Source organism: Moschus berezovskii, chromosome 6 (genome assembly GCF_049115385.1).
Source record: "Moschus berezovskii isolate FMDL1 chromosome 6, NW_MosBer_1.0, whole genome shotgun sequence".
NCBI lineage: Eukaryota > Metazoa > Chordata > Mammalia > Artiodactyla > Moschidae > Moschus > Moschus berezovskii.
The window spans coordinates 98,599,823-98,620,234 of NC_142465.1; the positions used below are offsets into that span (position 1 = coordinate 98,599,823).

The 20,412-nt window shown below is 38.5% G+C and overlaps 1 protein-coding gene across 1 annotated transcript in view; it reads left to right on the forward strand.

Moving 5' to 3' along the window:
- The window catches only part of SLC15A5 (solute carrier family 15 member 5), a 108,809-nt gene that overhangs the window by 14,046 nt on the left and 74,351 nt on the right, over positions 1-20,412 (forward strand). The window contains 4 exon segments of the mRNA XM_055395243.2: positions 167-336; positions 10,997-11,149; positions 11,152-11,210; positions 17,296-17,482. Coding sequence (XP_055251218.2) covers positions 167-336; positions 10,997-11,149; positions 11,152-11,210; positions 17,296-17,482 — 569 coding nt within the window.

Sequence of the window (20,412 nt, forward strand, 5' to 3'; positions counted from 1 at the left end):
GTGTCCGACTCTGTGCGACCCCATAGATGGCAGCCCACCAGGCTCCCCCGTCCCTGTGATTCTCCAGGCAAGAACACTGGAGTGGGTTGCCATTTCCTTCTCCAATGCATGAAAGTGAAATATGAAGCTACTCAATGGCAATTTTATTTTTGTTTTTGATTCCCAGGTTTTATTGGATCATGAACCTGAATGCAACTGTGGTCTTTCTGGGAATATCTTATATCCAACACTCAGGGGCCTGGGCTCTGGTTTTACTTATTCCTTGTATATCTACACTTATGGCTCTGATAACTTTTTATATGATACACTATAACCTGATTTATCAGCCAGAAAAATGTAACTAAATCTCATTTTACTTTTTTTTTGTCTTTGTTTTTATGGTTTTCTTGACACATCTTCTTCCTCTTAGGTTCCCTATAATTTCACTTGCAACTCAGAGAATTTGTAGAGTCTGTCACTTACTTCACTTGAGAGCAACAGAGTCTATAAGAATATCAATAATCTCTATCTTATTTGTCCCTTGTTAAAAGAGTTTTACTAATGGAATATTTTAAATATAAACAAAAGTAGAAAAAAATCATATATGAACCCTTCTATCTAGCTCTCAGCTTCAACAATTCTCAATTCATTTCTACTCGCTTTCCCCCCATCCCTACAGGTAGTTTTGAAGCAAGAACTAAATATTACAGTGCTTCATATGTGTGTGTATAAAAAGAAGCTATATATATACTCAATACTTTAAAAATATAATCACAATGTCATTAATGCACACAGAGAATTTCTTAAGATGATCAAGTATCTGTTAAAAAATGTTTCTCTTTTAAAATCTGTTGATTTTGTTTTGTTTTATAATTTATTCAAATGAAATCCAAATGAGGCCCATACATTCCAAATAGCAGCTATGTCCCTTAAACCATATATATTCCCCCTTCATCTCTATTTCTCTCCTTTCAATATTTTTTTCCTTAAGAAATCTGAACATTTCACATAATCTGAATTTTGCTGATTACATTCATTTAATGTCATCCAAAAGGTTTTCCCTCTTTATTTCCACTAAAATGTCTGACAGACATAAATCCTTGATCAGTTTCAAATTTTTCATTTTTGGCAAAATTCCTTCACAGATGGTGTTAGGTACTTCCCACTGTCTCATTATCTGCTTTTGCAGGGTCAGTACCCATTGATAATTTTTGTCTAAATCTATGATCCCATTGGGGGTTGCAGGTTGGTGATATTCTATATTTCTTCCTCTTTTATTAGCTGAAATAATTCTATAAAGAAATTCTATAAAGAGAAATTTTATTAGCTGAAATATATTCTCAATAACTATTTCATTACACAGAAGTACAGTTTGTGTAAGGAAAAGAAGATAAATGTCTAATTCTTTCCCTCTATTTTTAGATTTTCAGATTAATGAGGTAAACTTTAGTGTCTTCCAAAGATGATCTATTAGTTGTTTTTAACCTATTATTAAAAACAACTAACAGGTCATCTATTAGTGACCCTGTGGACTGGACTGTAGCCCACCAGTCTTCTCTGTCCATAGGATTCACCTGCCAAGAAGACTGGAGTTGGTTGCCAAGCCCTCCTCCAGGGGATCTTCCCAACCCAGGAATTGAACCCGCATCTCTTATGTCTCCTGCATTGGCAGGTGGGGTCTTTACCACTAGTGTCACCTGGGAAGCCCATAGATTCCATATATATGCATTAATATACAATATTTCTGTCTTACTTCACTCTTTATAACAGTATTTAGGTTCATCACTGCTTTAGAATGGACTCAAATTCATTCCTTCTTATAGCTGAGTAATATTCCATTTTATACATGTACTACATTTTTTTCATCCATTCATCTGTCAGTGGACATCTAGGTTGCTTCCACAGTCTACTACTGTAAATAGTGCTGCGATGAACAGCACTACAAGTTGTTGCTGTTGTTGAGTTGCTAAGTCATGTCTGACTCTTTGTGACCCTGTGGACTGTAGCCCACCAGGCTCCTCTGTCCATGGGCTTTCCCAGGCAAGAATACTACAATGAGTTGCCATTTCCTTCTCCAGGGGATCTTCCCGACCCAGGGATTGAACCCACATCTCCTACATTGCAGGTGGATTCTTTGCCCTTGAGCCACTGGCGGAGCCCTTCCATGTACCAGACTTTTGTCTATTTGTTTTGTCTTTTGCATAGTTTATGTTTGAAATCGAATTTACCTATCTTCTTTATGTTTCTACATTTTGAATTACAGTGAAAAAGTTTCCCTCACTCCCAGATTATAAAAGATTCATTCATATTTCTTTTGGCATATATATATATATTTACCTTTATATCTGTGACCCATTTGGAAATTGTATTAGAATAAGTTTTAAGAGTGAACTCAATTTTGTATTTTTCCATATGACTGTCATATTATCCAGCCTCTTATTAAAAAGTATATTTTTTCCTGCTACTTTGATATGCCACCTTCCTGTATACCACCACTTGCATTTCTGGAATTTCTGTTCTCTTTCTTTGATCAGTCACTCTGTTCATATTATCTCTCTTGTTTAAAGTATCTCTGATCTTAATTTCTAACATATTTTACTTTCAGTAGTACCTTCACTGTTACCACTATTTCTACCCCTCATCTACATAACAACCACTAATAGCAATGCAAGAAGTTATATTTTTCAAAATTAAGCACATTCACCAATGGTACTTCATTTCACCCCATACCAGTGATGTGGGCAAGAAGGGCACAGGGTTTCCTTTTACAGACTATACTCCATGGACTTTGTTTCTGCTCTTGTACCATCCCAAGCTTTACTTTTTCACCCAGCACATTGTGTTGAAATGATCTATTTCTGAATACAGTTAAAAATTCATATGTCAGTTTGGCAGAAACCAACACAATACTGTAAAGCAATTGTCCTTCAATTAAAAGTCAGTGAAAGTCGCTCAGTCGTGTCCGACTCTGTGACCCCACGGACTATACAGTCCATGGAATTCTCCAGGCTAGAATACTGGAGTGGGTAGCCTTTTCCTTCTCCAGGGGATCTTCCCAACCCAGGGATCAAACCCAGGTCTCCCGCACTTCAGGAAGATTCTTTACCACCTGAGCCACAAGGGAAGCCCTCAGGTAAAAATAAATAAATTTAATTATAAAAGAAAATTCCTGAGTCGTATACATACTTGGAATATAGTAAATGTTCAGTGTTTGTTATTGTTAAACTGAGTGCAGAAGATGAGACATAATTGAATTTAATGAGTTGCCCAAGACGTCACAGGCAGTAGCTGATGTGGATCCAGAACCCAGATCTTACTTTTCCCAGGCTAGAGCTTGTTTCTTTTATACCACGTACTGAGGCAGTGAGACAGGGAAAACATTACCCTGGAAGCCTGTGCCTTGTTTCTCAGAGCTCTGTATTCTGTCAGTCACAGCTGGGCAGTACACAGCTTCCTGGCAGTCTGTGGAATGGGTTCATTATGCAAAAAGATGTCTGAGAGATACTCTCTGTCAACCCCAAAAGGCAAAAAAGAGGAAAATATAAGGAAGTATAAACTTGTGTCAAAAGACCACTTTGGCATATTCTGGAGTATGTAATTGTCAAATAATTCTGCTTTTGTGAATGTGTTAGTCACTCAGTCATGTCTGACAGTTTGCAACCCATGGACTGCAGCCTACCAGGCTCTCATGTCCATGGAATTTTCCAGGCAAGAATACTGGAGCAGGTTGCCATTTCCTACTCCAGGGCTTCTTCCCAAGCCAGGGATCAAACCTGTGTCTCCTGAATTGCAGGCAGATTCTTTACTTTCTAAGCCAATAGGGAAGCTTGTACATAATTTTTACATTCAGACTTTCTAAGTAACTATTCAGCATCCAACCATTTGCTTCCTGATCTCCTGTTTGAAAGTATATATTAATGGATTAGAGAGCTAAATGTAAGACCAGATTCTATAAAACTCCTAGAGGAGAACGTAGGCAAAACACTCTCTGACATAAATCACACCTGGATCCTCCAAGACCCACCTCCCAGAATATTGGAAATAAAAGCAAAAATAAACAAATGGGACCTAATTAAAATCAAAAGCTTCTGCACAGCAAAGGAAACTATAAGTAAGGTGAAAAGACAGCCTTCAGAATGGGAGAAAATAATAGCAAATTAAGCAACTGATAAAGGATTAATCTCCAAAATATACAAGCAGCTCTTGCAGCTCAATTCCAGAAAAATAAATGACCCAATCAAAAAATGGGCCAAAGAACTAAACAGACATTTCTCCAAAGAAGACATAAAGGTGGCTAACAAACACATGAAAAAATGCTCAACATCCCTCATAATCAGAGAAATGCAAATCAAAATCACAATGAGATACCATTTCACACCAGTCAGAATGGCTACTATCCAAAAGTCTACATGCAATAAATGCTGGAGAGGGTGTGGAGAGAAGGGAACCCTCTTACACTGTTGGTGGGAATGCAAACTAGTACAGCCACTATGGAGAACAGTGTGGAGATTCCTCAAAAAACTGGAAATAGAACTGCCATATGATCCAGCAATCGCACTCCTGGGCATACACACCAAGGAAACCAGAATTGAAAGAGACACATGTACTCCAATGTTCATTGCAGCACTGTTTATAATAGCCAGGACATGGAAGCAACCTAGATGTCCATCTGCAGATGAATGGATAAGAAAGCTTTGGTACATATACACAATGGAGTATTACTCAGCCATTAAAAAGAATGCATTTGAATCAGTTCTAATGAGGTGGATGAAACTGGAGCCTATTATACAGAGTGAAGTAAGCCAGAAAGAAAAACACCAATACAGCATACTAACGCATATATATGGAATTTAGAAAGATGCAAATGATAACCCTGTATACGAGACAGCAAAAGAGACACAGATGTATAGAACAGTCTTTGGGCCTCTGTGGGAGAGGGTGAGGGTGGGATGATTTGGGAGAATGGCATTGAAACATGTAAACTGTCATATGTGAAACGAATCACCAGTTCAGGGTCGGTGCATGTTACAGGATGCTTGGGGCTGGTGTGCGGGGATGACCCAGAGGGAGGATAAAGGGAGGAGGGAGGTGGGAGGGGGGTTCAGGAAGGGGAAATCATGTACACCTGGTGCGGATTCATGTCAATGTATGGCAAAACCAACCAATATAATATTGTAAAATAATTAGCCTCCAATAAAAAAATAAAAATAAAAAAAAGAAAGTATATATTCATCTGAATAAAGAACTATAATTCTTCATGTAATACAAATCTATTTGATCAGCTCTGTTTACTGTCAGACTACTGTAGTTCATATGTTACATATTTTAACATGTGATAAGGTAAACTTTCTTTGGAAAGTTACAAGAAAAAATTGTATTAGCTGCAGGTAAAATTACAAAATGTTCACCAGCAGTTTACTTTACACAATAGTCTATTAAGTGAATATTTTGGAGTTGTTTTGCTTTGTTTCGTTTGCTTTTTCAAAGTTATGCAGTCACCCAACAATGGTGAAGTAAAACTCTGTCTTCCCTCTAGAAAAGTATATCATCCTTATTTTGGCTTCTTCCTCTCTGATGACTAAATTGGAACTTCCTCCAAGCTGTAATTCAAAGCCATAGGTGACCTTAAAGAAATGATTTTTTATATGCTACCTTTTATTTTAAGGTAACTTTTCAAATGTGGACCATGCATTCCATTACGTTTAGCTGTCAAGCACAGTCTTCATTTGCATTTCTTCCCACTGCTGTAATTTTGAAAACTGGCAGGTGACCAAAGAAGAAGGAAAAGAAGTGCATCTACCATCTAGAGTGCAATGTAGGATTTTTTATTATAATTAAGTAGCATAGATATTCATGATTAGATCAAGGTCAGAGGAGCAGACCATCAGAGCCAAGGACTTAAAGGTACAAAGAATTAAAAAATTGCTTTCTAAAGTTTTTTTTTTTTTAAATAGTAATGGTTACAATCTTTTAAGTTTGGCAAGAAGCATTTAAAATAGCTCATCTGTTTTATTTTAAAATGTGCACACCTGGTGTGTTTGCCATGCACGTTTAAACTGGAGCTTGAAGTCTCAGTTGCATTTTCATTTCAGGTTTTTTTTTTCCACTTCCCATTTCTGCTCCTGGTGTAGAAAAGCAATTTGAGGATTATAATGACAATGGATTTTTTAAAAGGCTGAGTCTACACGACACACAATATTATTTGTACAGAAGGCTTGAGTTTCCTATTAAGCCTAATAGATTAATCCAAGAATGTGGTATGATGTTTAGATACAGATGTTTTCAGTGGCACTTCCCTCCTGACACTCAGGGATAGTTCGAATGGATAATGGATGCTCCCTCTGCATAGACAGATGACACCATAGCTCCTTTTCCTGCCTCCTTACTGGCTCCCTCGCAATCCACCTTATCAGTTAGGTTTATTACTTCCTCTTTCCTCTGACTAACAGTCCATCTAGTTCATTGTCCACTCTTTCTCCTTGGCCACCTTTTCTCATTCTAATACTCTCCTAATGGAGTTGTTGTTGTTCGGTCACTCAGTCGTGTCCAACTCTTTGCAACCCCATGGACTGCAGCATTCCAGGTTTCCCTGTCCTTTACTATCTCGCAAAGTTTGCTCAAACTTATGTCCATTTATGCCATCCAACCATCTCATCCTCTGTCGTCCCCTTCTCCTCCTGCCCTCAGTCTTTCCCAGCATCAGGGTCTTGAGGCAGCTCTTTCCATCAGATGGCCAAAGTATTGGAACAGAGCCCTGGAATTTATTCCAGGACCCCACTCTTTCTTCACCCTCTTTCCTTAAGTGACCCACACCAAACACTCCATTTCATTTAACTCCTCTCCTCATCTTGAAACTCACATTTCTGACTTCCTAGTCACCATTTTCGTTTGGTTATCTAGGGGTCATCTCAAATTTAAGCTGACCAAACCTCAACTCTTAATTCATCCAACTGCAAATGTGCTTGTCTTTTCCATCTTCATGTAAGCGGAGCAGAAGTAGCATCCTCAAATCTTCTAATTTCTTCAACCTCTCCCCATGTCAAAATATCCTGTTGATTCTTCAACAACACATCTCATTCTTTTTTTAAGTTTTTATTTTATATTGAAGTATAGGTGATTAGGTGATAGGTGCTTAACAATGTTGTGTTACAGATGTACAGTGAAGTGATTTAGTTGTACATGTATCTATTCTTTTTCAAATTCTTTTCCCATTTAGGTAGTTATGCAATATTGAGTAGAGTTTCCTGTGCTATACAGTAGGTCTTTGTTGGCTATCCATTTTAAATATAGCAGTGTGTACATTATATGTGATGAAAACTCAGCCATTAAGAAGAATGAAATAATGCCATTTATGGCAGCATGGATAGACTTAGTGATTGTCAGTATATACTGAGTGAAATAAATCAGAAGAGAAAAACAAATATCATAATGATATCACTGATATGAATCCAAAGAAAGATACAAATGAACTTATTTATAAAACTGAAACAGACTAACAAGCCCAGAGAGGAAGGATTGGGGAGGGGGATAGTTAGGGATTTGGCATTGACATGTAAACACATCCCATTCTGTTCACTTCTCTTCTTGCTCTCTGGTCAAGTCATCACTATCTGTTAACTGTCTTCCATCTCTGTCTCTTGTTCCTTAAAATCCATTATGCACGCAACTACCAGAGTTCCTGAGTAACTTTTTTAAAATGTACATCATATCTTATGTCTACTCTGTGTAAAATTTCTTAATAGTTTCTCATAACATGAAGAATAAACTCCAGGTCCCTTACTTTGGCCTGTAAAGTCTGACCCTGACCAACTCTTAGACCTATTTCCTTCCAACATTCTAAGCTACAGCTTCATTGACCTTTACTGTTTCTGAGCCTCTCCCAGCTAATTTCTACTTCATGACTTGCTTGGTATACGCTTCCTCTGGGTCATTTTGCCTAGTTCCAAACTATTCAATTCTCAATTCAAATTTCAACTCTTTAGATGTTGTCTACACCCTACCCCAGGCTTCCCAGAAAAGCAGTGGTATAGAATCCGCCTGTCAATGGAAGAGACACTGGAGATAAAGGTTTGACTTGGGTCAAGAAGATCTCCTGGAATAGGAAATGGCAAATCACTCCAGTATTCTTGCCTGGGAAACGCCATGAATGGAAGAGCCTGGCGGGCTATAGTCCATGGGATCACGAAGAGTCAGACATGACTGAGCACAGACATGCACACCTTACTTCTACAGCCTCAATCTTATCACTTCACTTTGTTTTCATCATTGAACTCACCTAATAGTTCCCAGCTTGTTTAGTGTCTTCTCAGGGACCTATAGATCTTCTTCACTACTATATTCTTAAGGACCACAAATGTTACTGGCACATTGTAGGTATGTAATAAATATGTTATATGAATGAATGAATGTTGGCATTCACATTTGCTTGGCACCACTTATGCACACTTGAAGGGCTAGCTAAAATTTTAGACCTTAATCTAAAAGGTCTAAGGTCTTAATTTTAGACCTTCATACTTAATCATTTCTTGTTCTTAATCATTTCTTGTTCTTAATCATTTCTTGTTCTTAATCATTTCGTTTTTATTGTTTCATATCACCATATCAGACACAATTTTACTTGTTCAAATAAATTCATTTTTCAAAGTGTGTATTCAAGGTAGGCTACTCAAAACTTGGTCCATCAAGCATTGCTTCTCATAAATTGTTACTAGTGTGTAACAAAGAAAATAAAGTCACTGGGAGAAAACACATAGAAGTATTATGGAAAGTTACATCATATATCTGTTGAATTTAATAATTAGATGATCAGGTTTTATATTTTGTATCTTTGTTTTTACGTTATTTCTTAGGTATTTCATTTTATCATACTTCACAAATGTGTTGACTATTATAGTTGAGAAATTTTAAAAAAAAATCTTTTATCTTTTAACACAGCTAATTTCAGAAGCACTAATTCAAACTCCCTTTCTTTAGAAATAATAAAATAGCAATATTAATTATTTAATAAGATTGGAGATATCAATTTATCACACATAAAAGCAGATCCCAATTTTCCTTGAGACATAGTGATTTGTTTATGTGAAGAAGAAATAGTTTAAAACATTATATTCAATAAAGTCCTGAATTTAAAACATAGGGAGAAAATTAGGGAAAATACCTCTGGAAATAATCTTTTATCCTTCAAATAGTTATCATTTAATAATAAAGCCTATTTGAAAGCACAGAGTAAGTTGGATCAATGCCAGTAATGACCCTTCTGACTACTCGGTACTGTTTCACAAGAGTTGAGCAGAGAACAGGTTGATGAGCAACTGAAGCAGGATCAGAAGGAAATGTCAAGAAGTTAAGCCTCCAAGCCCAGACCTGTTCAAATTCAGTCTCTAGACTGTTCATCAAGACAGTTTCAGTTCTTATCTTACCAAAACCTTAAGTAAACTAATTGAAATAGCTGAGAAAGTTTCCTAATAGAGCAGTTCTTCCTCCAATAGTAAAGAGATGCCCCAATTATTTCGTTGTTAAGAGACACAATCCTTGGCCACTCACAGAGACGTCTGTCTCCTTTGGATTTCTCAGTTCTGGGGGCCTTTCATCCAAGTCTGGCCACAGTGACTACGAGGCAAGAGTGACAGTAGATATGAGCCTATCTCCTGTCAGCAATTATCCCGACATACTTCCACTTGACCTCAGCACACTTAACAGAGGCCACCAAAGAGCCTCTGCTGTAATCATTCTTGGTCACTACCAATTTGGGCTGGATTTGATTCAGTGACTTAGAGGTGAAAGGCTCCATATTCAATTACCAGGCCCCCAGCTTCCTCAGTTAATCAAAGACTGACATAATAGGTCTATTACAACTCTTAAAGAAAAGACCAGATCCAATCAAGATCATCACTCTATAACCATAAAAAGACATTAATATTCTCTATTTAAATCTGAAAACCAACACTGTGGCATTTAAATGAACTTGGTTGCAATGCATTTCATCTAGAATTTTACTATGGGAAACTTGAACATATTTAAAATGATGATCAAACTATATACTCTGAGTTTCTAAAGCAGCCTTCTTTGGAGAAACTCAAGCACTTTCCTATTTATTTCACTGTTTATCCTGAAACCATGGTTTGGTGTCTTTGTAACTTGAGGCAGTGTTTGTCTGGTCCAAGGGAGTGCTGTGAAACATTGTAACAATCATGATGGCACCTCTGAACTGCTAACTAAACCAGGATCTCTTATCTGTCATTGGATCAGAAAGTCCTAATGGAGTCAGTGAAAAGGTGAAATTTGAAAGATGATAAAAGAAGCAACAATGAGATTGCAAATCACTAACAGTTAAGTGATTGCAAATACCTAAAGCAATAAAATGCTTCTGACGCTAAATGACAGCCATATAAACCCAGAGGAAACTACTGGAAAAGTCAAAAGCCAGCTAATCTACTCTGAACTTTTGGTGACACTATCAACATATATAAAGTCATTTGAAGAGTTCAAAGTTTAACCTTATGTCTGAAATTCAAGGATAAAGTCAAAGCAGAGAATATATTTCCCTTCATCTACATGTCAAAATAAGAAACCACCTTCTACCTGACAAGGAAAGTGAGGATTATTTATATGGCAATTTATATTTAAAAAAAAATAGTACCAGTTCTTTGTGTTAAGGCTGTAAAAGAAAGTTCAGGTTGTCTCATTCATTAATGTGTTAAAGTTAGAGGCTTCTGAGAGATTCTGAAATCTTTTACTTTGGTACTATATTTTGTCACCTTTCTTCCCTTTTTAATATGCTCCCGTTGATCTTATCTTTTTCATTTTTTACATCAGCTGTCAGGCACCACCTTGGGCTGGTCACCAGGATGCCAGAACCCTCCTCAGAAGCTTGTTCCTTTGAATTCAGCCCCTTGGGTGCTAAAATCTTTTCACTTTACTGCCCTTCATCCTTACCATTGTTATCTTTCTGATAGATATTTTGGAAAACTGAAAAATATTCCTTTACTAAATACATAATATTTCCAATTATTTGCAGGTTGCTCCCTCCTGACAACATTCAGGGTGTTTGTTAATGCACTGAAAACATTATTTCTGCAGTATTACCAGCTTGGTAGAGGTGTGACAAGCTGGTTGGACCATGCCAAGGAAAGAAATGGTGGTCGCTACAGTGAGCTCCTTGTGGAAGACACACAATGTTTCTTCTGTCACTCTTTATTTTTCAGCTCCTCTACAAAATATGCATTATGCAGGTGAGGAAAGATAACTAATACTACCCACAGAAACAGTAAAATGATTGCATGATAACGTTACAAGTAGACATTTCTTTTCACCCCAACAAGTGCTTCCCATATACTTCGTTAGGATGTTAACATATAAATGCTTCTAATCATTACAGGCTCTAGCTTTTAAGGACTAAGTGGAGTCAGGTATAAGCATTCCAGAGGAGGATCCGAGTATGGCATTTTTCCTGTGGAACTGCAAGTGTCTGTCAGTAGGTGCTTACATGGCAGACAATACTTTACAGAATTTCCAAGGCCTGTGAATAACTCAGAAAAATATGAGATCTTTGGGCCATTATGGGCTTCTCAGGTGCTGCTGCTGCTGCTGCTAAGTCTCTTCTGTCATGTCTGACTCTTAGCGACCCCATGGACTGCAGCCCACCAGGCTTCTCCATCCATGGGATTTTCCAGGCAAGAGTATTGGAGTGGGGTGCCATTGCCACAGGTGGTGCTAGTGGCAAAGAATTCACCTGCCAATGTGGGAGATAAAGAGTTCGATCCCTGGGTCAGGAAGTTCCCCTGGAGAAAGACATGGCCTCCCACCCCAGTATTCTTGCCTGGAGAATCCCATGGACAGAGGAGCCTGGTGGGCTATAGTCCGTGGGGTCACAAACAGTCAGATATGACTGAGCATCTGAGCAACAAAAGTGGAGATAAATTAACTTTGCTTTCCTCCTTGACCAAGCCTTTAAAAATTGGTATTAACAAGTAGCTAAATTGGGTGAATCAGTTATGAAGAAATATAGATGATTATAAAAATCTTTGAAGAAATTTGAAACACTTCATTGCTAACATCTAACTTAGGATTGGAGAAGGCAATGGCACCCCACTCCAGTACTCTTGCCTGGAAAATCCCATGGATGGAGGAGCCCGGTAGGCTGCAGACCATGGGGTCGCTAAGAGTCGGAAACGACTGAGCAACTTCACTTTTCACTTTCAATTAGATGGCTAATGAGTGAGTTAAATCATACAATAGTAGATTCTATGATCTATAGATCTAGGAAAAAATCTTAGAGATTAACTTACTCACTTCCTTCATTTATTAAAGAGGAAACTAAGGCTTGAAAAAAATTAAGTGATTTGGGGTAAGTAGGTCAAACAGTAAATAGCAGTGAAAGAAAAGGCAGAATCTTATCTTCTGACTCTTAGTACAACGCTTGCTCCTCTAAACCAGGGGTCAGTAAATTACTACCTGCAAACCAAATCCAGCCCACTGCCTTTTTCACATATCCTGTAAGGTAAGAAGGTTTTTGCATTTTCATATGATTTTTAAAATAAAGAATAATATTTTGAAGCACATTATAATTGGGTGCACAATTATAATTATAAATTGTATGAAATTCAAAATGAGCTGTCCATAGAAAACAAACAACAAATTTATGATTACCAAAGGGAAAGGGCAGGAAGGATAAATTAGGAGCTTGGGATTCACATATACACTCCACTGGGTGGAGCTAGTGGTAAAGAACCTGCCTGCCAGTGCAAGAGATGTAAGAGACACGGGTTCAATCCCTGGCTCGGGAAGATTCCCTACAGGAGAGCATAGCAACCCACTCAAGTATTCCTACCTGGGAAATCCCATGGGCAGAGGAGCCAGGCAGGGTACAGTCCCTAGGGTCACACAGAGTCGGACACCACTGAAGTGACTTAACATGCATGCAGTACTAAAGATAACCAACAAGGCCTTATCTAACACAAGGAACTACATTCAGTATTTTGTAATAACCCTATAAGGATAAAGAATCTGAACAAGTGTTGGGCCTGCCAAAAAGTTCATTTGGGTTTTTATAACATCTTATGGGAAAACCTGAATGAACTTCGGCCAATCTTATATATATATATATATATATATAGAGAGAGAGAGTATGAAGTGAAGTGAAAGTCGCTCAGTCATGTCTGACTCTTTGCAACCTCATGGACTATACAGTCCATGGAATTCTCCAGGCCAGAATACTGGAGTGGGTAGCCTTTCCCTTCTCCACGGGATCTTCCCAACCCAGGGATCGAACCCAGATCCCCAATATTACAGGCAGATTCTTTACCTGCTGAGCTAAAAGAGAAGCCCAAGAATACTGGAGTGGGTAACCTATCCCTTCTCCAGCATATCTTCCTGACCCAGGAATCGAACTGAGGTCTTCTGCATTGCAGGCAGATTCTTTACCAACTGAACTATCAGAGAGCCTCCATATATTGAGTGTATATATATTGAATCACTTTGCTGTATACCTGAAAGTAGCACAATGTTATAAATCAACTCCACTTCGATTAAAAAAAAAAAAAGAAAGTACAATTGTCAGAAAAGAATAAGCATAGGATTTCTCTTTGGTTAGAAGAATCCTGCCAGCAACTAGAATAAAAGCCTCTTCTTTAAAAGAAAAAAAAAATTCAGCATTCATAAATACAGTTTTATTGGAACACAATCTTATGTTTGTTTGTAATAGTATGTCTGTTTATGCATGCAAACAGCAGAGTTGAGTAGTTGCAACAGAATCCACACATGGAAATATTGTCTATCTGGCTTTTTACAGAAAAGTTTGCTGACCCTTGTTCTAAACAATGCATGAAAACTAGGCTGATTTAGTAGATTCAACCTCTCTCTTGACTCCACAATAATAGATGGTGCAAAAATGCAAAAATACCACCTCTATATATGAGCATTAATATTATAAAAAATCTTAGGATGAAAAAATTAATCATGAGTACAAAATTGCTGATTGACCCATGGATAGCCTTGAACCTTCTGTGCAAATAGCACAAATTCTTGATTCTTACTCTCATAATGTAGTGACTCCTACTATTTCTTTTGACTAAATCCAGCCCTTCTCTGCAAAGTGTCATATATTTTAAATTTTGACATAAATTATAATAAACTTTAATAAACTAATTTTTAAGCATATCACCAATCTAGATGCCTACTCTGTTGCAAAGAACAAACACTAATATCATTGACCACCTATATGCGGATGACTTCACAGTGTCTTTAAGTCAACTCCCACAACATGCCTCGGGGTTGATTTTGTTATCCTAAATCTGAGTCTCAGAGACATTAAGTGACTTGCAATTTGCTCTCGATTGCCCTACTAGCAATATGGCAGCGTGGCTGTCCCAACCCAGGGCAGGTATCAGTGCCCACACTTTGCTGTTACCAACTATGCCTCTTTTGCATCTGGGTTAAAAACCCTTATACAGGGCTTTCCTGATGGTTCAGTGGTAAAGAATCTGCCTGCCAATGCAGGAGACATGGATTTGACCTCTAATCAGGGAAGATCCCACATGCCTCAGGACAGCTAAGCCCATGCACCACAACTATTGAGCCTATTCTCTAGAGCCTGGGAGCCACAGCTACTAAGCCCACAGGCCTCAACTACTGAAGCCTGGGTGCCTTAGAGCCCATGCTCCACAGCAAGAGAAGCCACTGCAATGAGAAGCCCGAGCACCGCAATTAGAGAGTAGCTCCTGCTCATGGCAACTAGAGAAAAGAAGACCCAGAGCAGCCAAAAATATAATAGATAAATAGATAAAATTATATTTTTAAAAATCCCTCTACAATGAACTCCCTGGGCAGTCCAGTGGTTAACACTCTGTGCTTCAACTGCAGGAGTCATGGGTTTGATCCCTGGTCAAGGAACTAAGAGCCTGTATGCCAAGCGGTGCAGCCAAAAATTAATTTTAAAAAAACAAAACCCTGTACAGACTATACAGGTTCCAAAATCATATACCAGAAACTCCAGAGAAAACGGTTAAAATATACTTCTCAAGGGAGGCAGATGAAACTTCCACTGGGATAGGCTGGTGTTAGATTTTTGCCTCCAGATGAAATAATCACCAGTATAAAGGAGATCAAAGCACCAAGAATAAAACATCATAGCATGCCATATTTTAAATTTAGTAGCAATTATTGACCTTCAGTTCCAAGACATACATTTAAAATATGTTGATATTAAGGCCGATGATGTTGCCATTTGACATTACTGGCCATTCAGAGGTGAAAATGAATCTCTATTGACAGCAATTATTCCTGAATACTCAGAGGCTTGTATGAAATAAGAGTATTTAAAATTTTAAAAGGAGATGATTTCAGAACTTGAGGCAGAAGCAGAAATGATTTCAAGCTTTCAAGACATCGGAGCCTTTTCTTAGATTAGGCAATATATGAGTATTGCTTCACTAAAGATTAATCACACATTTGCCACATTATTAAGTTAACAGGTTTCTGTGTCTGTGATTCATGCTGATAATAACTTTATTCCTATTAACAATAATTCTTGTTTGAAATCAGTAACAGAAACTTCCAAGTTGTGCTGTGAGCCTCTTAGTCTTAGAGGAGGTCTGCTGCCAGCACTTTTTCTTAAAAAAAAATCATTCATTTTCCTCTGATTAAGGAAGGAACCTAATATTTTGATGGAACTAGGGCAGAACTAGCTAATGTTCCCTTGTCTCCTGCTGTCTTTACCCAACTATAACAATTCTGTTTACTATCCCAAGGGTCAAATTCAAGATCGGAAGATAAATTATCACCAGGACATATTTTATATAGATTAAAAAAAAAAAAAATCTCGGTGAAAATGTAGTCCATCCCTGGATGGAGGCAGTTAACAGAGCAAAAGGCTCATTTTATAATTGGTGGGCTTGTTAGCAACTGTACTGACTTATGACTCTGCTTCTCCTTATGCTTCTCAAGTTGCACAACTGATAATTAGAGAAGGAGATAGTGAAGGTTTCAAACACAAAGTTATCATCTGGATGTCTTAGCCAGGTTGCTCTACCAGGATGGGGGTAAAGCAGGAATCCTGATGAAGTTCACACACTGTAAGAAAAAAAAATATGGAGAATCCATTCCTTAAGGACAAAACTTGGGTTGACTTTCTCACCAAGCCAGTTAGTAGCTTTGTGTGCCACTGGGAATTAAAGAAATACTCTGCGTTGCTAATGATAATGACAAAGATGTGATTATTGCAACAAAGTTCATGAACTATAAAAGTGAGAAGATACACCTTTCCTGTGACACTGTGCTTTAGTTCTGACCTAACAGTTATAACCTAACAAAAGGTTTGGAGCACATGAAGAGACTCCAAGTTAATGTCAGAGTTTTTTAGTTAGTATCAGGATTTATTTTAAAAATGAAATTCTGACACTATGTTGAGGGTTTGCAGTGGGGCAGAGGTATTTTTCGTTGTAGGGTTTTTTGTATGTTTGTTATTAATTTCTTCTACTTTATTGTGCAGTTTTTTTCATGGAATTCCCTTTTTGGTCCTCTAGTGCTTCACAATTAGTTTAAAAGGAGAGTATAGACACAAGTCTGTTTTCTCTCTTTTTTTTCTCATTTTACTTGACATATTAAAAATGAGACCAATCCAGGGAGCCTATAAATATAGCCTACATCAAGTAATGGGTTTCTACACTGGGCCCCTCTTCTTAGGGAAAAATCATTCTTACTTATTTTGCTACCAAACTCAATGCTATTTAAAGGATATACTAGCCATGATCTATTGTTTATGAGTGAAAAGAAAGTCTTAATACTTTCTGCTGGCTTTTGCTTTATTGTTGGGAAAAACAAAAACTTTACTTGCTGATATGCAATATTTGTTACTTGATTTCTCATGTGTCAACTGAAGCACAAAATTAGGGTCTCTGTTACTTTTCCAAGGAAAATTAAGAAGAAAGACTAGATGACAAAAGAGTCATCATAAAGAATCAGTAGCATTGTCAATAGACTAAACAGAGCTCCTACTGACCTTTGTGAGCTCATAATCATGACTTTGAAGACATGGGGAATGTCCAGCTTATCTGTCACAGAGTACAGGCAAAGGACAAGGCATCTGCCACAGGCCTCTTCCTCTAAAGTTAAACCACTGTCCTTTTGTTTTCTTTTTTAAAATCATTTTATTTATTTAGTCATGTATTTTGGCCTTAACATGGGGCACCTGGGATCCTAGTTCCCCAACCAGAGACCAAACCCACACACACACTCTGCATTGGAAGCTTAACCACTGGACCACCAGGGAAGTCTTAAACCATTGTCTTAATGCATGGCGCTTTCCCTGTTGAAAAGCAGATTCCTTCAGGATATTATCTGCAGACTGTGAATTCCAACCTTAATCTGGGTGGATCGCTTCTGCCACTTTCAGTCATGAATGTCGTCAGTATCCTGCCACTACTCATTCTGGCTCCTTTTATGGAATGTTTCAGCACCCGCCTGCTTCCCTCTAAGAGAGATGGCTCTTTTCTGTCAACATGCATTCGTAAGTACAACTTACCATTTTTGGTAAGTGGTTTGTAACATTTTTTTAATTGGAAGGTAATTACAATATTGTGCTGATTTCTGCCGTACACCATCATGAATCAGCTACAGGTATACATATGTCCCCTCCCTCTTAAGCCTCCCTGCCATCTTCCACACCACTGTAGGTGGTCACAGAGCACTGGGTTGAGCTCCCTGTGTCACACGGCAAATTCCCACTGGCTGTCTGTTTTACGTATAGTAAAGTATATCTTTCCTTGCTACTCTCTCAATTCATCCCACCCTCTCCATCCCACACTAAAATAAGAAACACTGTACAAGGCTCTCAGTTAGCTATGTGCTCTGGAGTAGAGTCTGATTTTGACAAATTTGATGTCCAGTTTCTCAAGTCTCTACATGGACATCAGTGTTCCATTTTATTCCTATCCTTTTATGCTTCTCAGAAGACACACCTGATATAAAGACTCGGCAAAATTTTCAGTGCCACCAAAATGTTCAGTGTCTCCTTCTTCATGTAAAGCAGTCTCTACTCCTAAGTTGATGCTGAGAATGTTTTTAAAAACTAACACAGGTAAGCAATAATACTTGGGAGGAATGAACTTCTGAACCAACAACAACAAAAAAATTATTACAAGTTAGTACTGTGATTCAGTTTCAGTACGGTATTTCTTCCAATAGTAAGGTGTGTAACAATAATTTTCAAACAATTTTTCCACCTTGAGATATAATTGACGTTGTTGTTCAGTTGCTAAGTCATGTCTGACTCTTTGGGATTTAATGGACTGCAGCACACCAAGCTTCCCTGTCCTTCATTTAAAATTTTAATTTTTAAAAAATCATAAATAGCTTCATGGATCTAAAATTTCATGTACAAATAAGGTCTACTTATATTCATATATTCTCTCTATTCCTTTGGGTGTCCATTTACATATTCTTAAAGAATTATCCTTCTATTTTTAAAATAAAGATTCAGTCACTCAGTTGTGTCCAGCTCTTTGCAAGCCCATGGACTGGAGCACACCAGGCTTCCCTGTCCTTCATTATATCCCGTAGTTTGCTCAAACTCATGCATGTCCATTGAATCGGCCATGCTATCCAACCATCTCATCTTCTGTCAACCCTTCTCCTCCTGCTCTCAGTCTTTCGCAGCATCATGGTCTTTTCCAGTGAGTCGGCTCTTCACATTGGGTGGCCAAAGTATTGAGCTTCAGCTTCAGCGTCAGTCCTTCCAGGGAATATTGAGGGTTGATTTCCTTTAGGATTGACTGGTTTGATCTCCTTGCTGTGCAAGGGACTCTCAAGAGTCTTCTCCAACACCATACTTCAAAAGCATCAAATGTATAAGTTTAAGGTCAGTCAGTCAGTTCTGTCAGTCAGTTCAGTCGCTCAGTCGTGTCCGACTCTCCGCGACCCCATGAATCACAGCACGCCAGGCCTCCCTGTCCATCACCAACCCCCGGAGTACACTCAAATTCATGTCCACAGAGTCGGTGATGCCATCCAGCCATCTCATTCTCCGTCGTCCCCTTCTCCTCCCGCCCCCAACCTTTCCCAGCATCAGAGTCTTTTCCAGTGAGTCAACTCGTCGCATGAGGTGGCCAAAGTATTGCAGTTTCAGCTTTAGCATCAGTCCCTCCAATGAACATCCAGGGTTGATCTCCTTTAGAATGGACTGGTTGGATCTCCTTGCAGTATAAGGGACTCTCAAGAGTCTTCTCCAACACCACAGTTCAAAAGCATCGATTCTTCGGCGATCAGCCTTACACAATGTTATAAATTGATACCATTCTATATTGCAAAATATTTATGACAGTAAGGTTAGTTAACACATCCTTGACCTCATATAATTGCTACTTTGCTGTTGTTATGGTCCCCTCTTAGTTTTTAAAGTGAAAAAATTGTAGGACATTTTACACAGATTCCATCCCTGGATCAGGCAAATCCCCTGGAGAAGGAAATGGCAACCCATTCCTGCATTCTTGCCTGGAAAATTCCATGGACAAAGGAGCTTGGTGGGCTACAGTTCATAGGGCGGCAAAGAGTTGGACATGACTGAACAGTGACCTTATATTATTACCATTTTGTTGTTGTTGATATGGTCTACTCTCAATTTTTTTAAGTGAAAAAAGTGTAGGACTTCTTACTCGGAACACAATCTATACAGCGTAAAGTAAAATTTCTGCCAATGAAATGGGAGAGGAGGAGCATTCTGATGACATTCTCCTCTTCATCGCTGTGGTCCCCCAGGCACTGCCATGGAACAAGAAGACAAGCGATGGAACAGGAAAACCAAGCTCATCTAATGACCAGAGATTGGGGTCTCAGCCCCTACTCTGCTGCTGAGCTGTTCCTGGGTGACTTAGGAAAGCCACTTAATTTTGTCTTCTAGTTCACTTTTTTAATTGAGGTTCATACCCGAGAAAACTGTTGGAACCCTTTGTTCTGTAAAACGTTTGAAATAATTCAAGGTGATAGTAGTGTCTAGAGCACAGTTGGGGCACAGAGTGGAAGCTCTATAAATATTAGCTAATACTGAGTCATCATTTGCAAGGGCAGGTCTAATTGTTTGATACGGATAAACAGAAAGCAGAGGAAGTCTGAAACTCTTAAGAAATAGCATGCAATGGCAACATTATGTCTTATCATCTACTTGAGAAATAATTTCATTGGGAGTCAAGGCCAGGCATCTGGAAGTTTCTTTTCTCTTGGTTCAGTTTAGTTCAGTTCAGTCGCTCAGTCATGTCCAACTCTTTGCGACCCCATGAACTGCAGCACTCCAGGCCTCTCTGTCCATCACCAACTCCCAGAGTCCACCCAAACCCATGTCCATTGAGTTGGTGATGCCATCCAGCCATCTCATCCTCTGTCGTCCCCTTCTCCTCCTGCCCTCAGTCTTTCCCAGCATCAGGGTCTTTTCAAATGAGTCAGCTC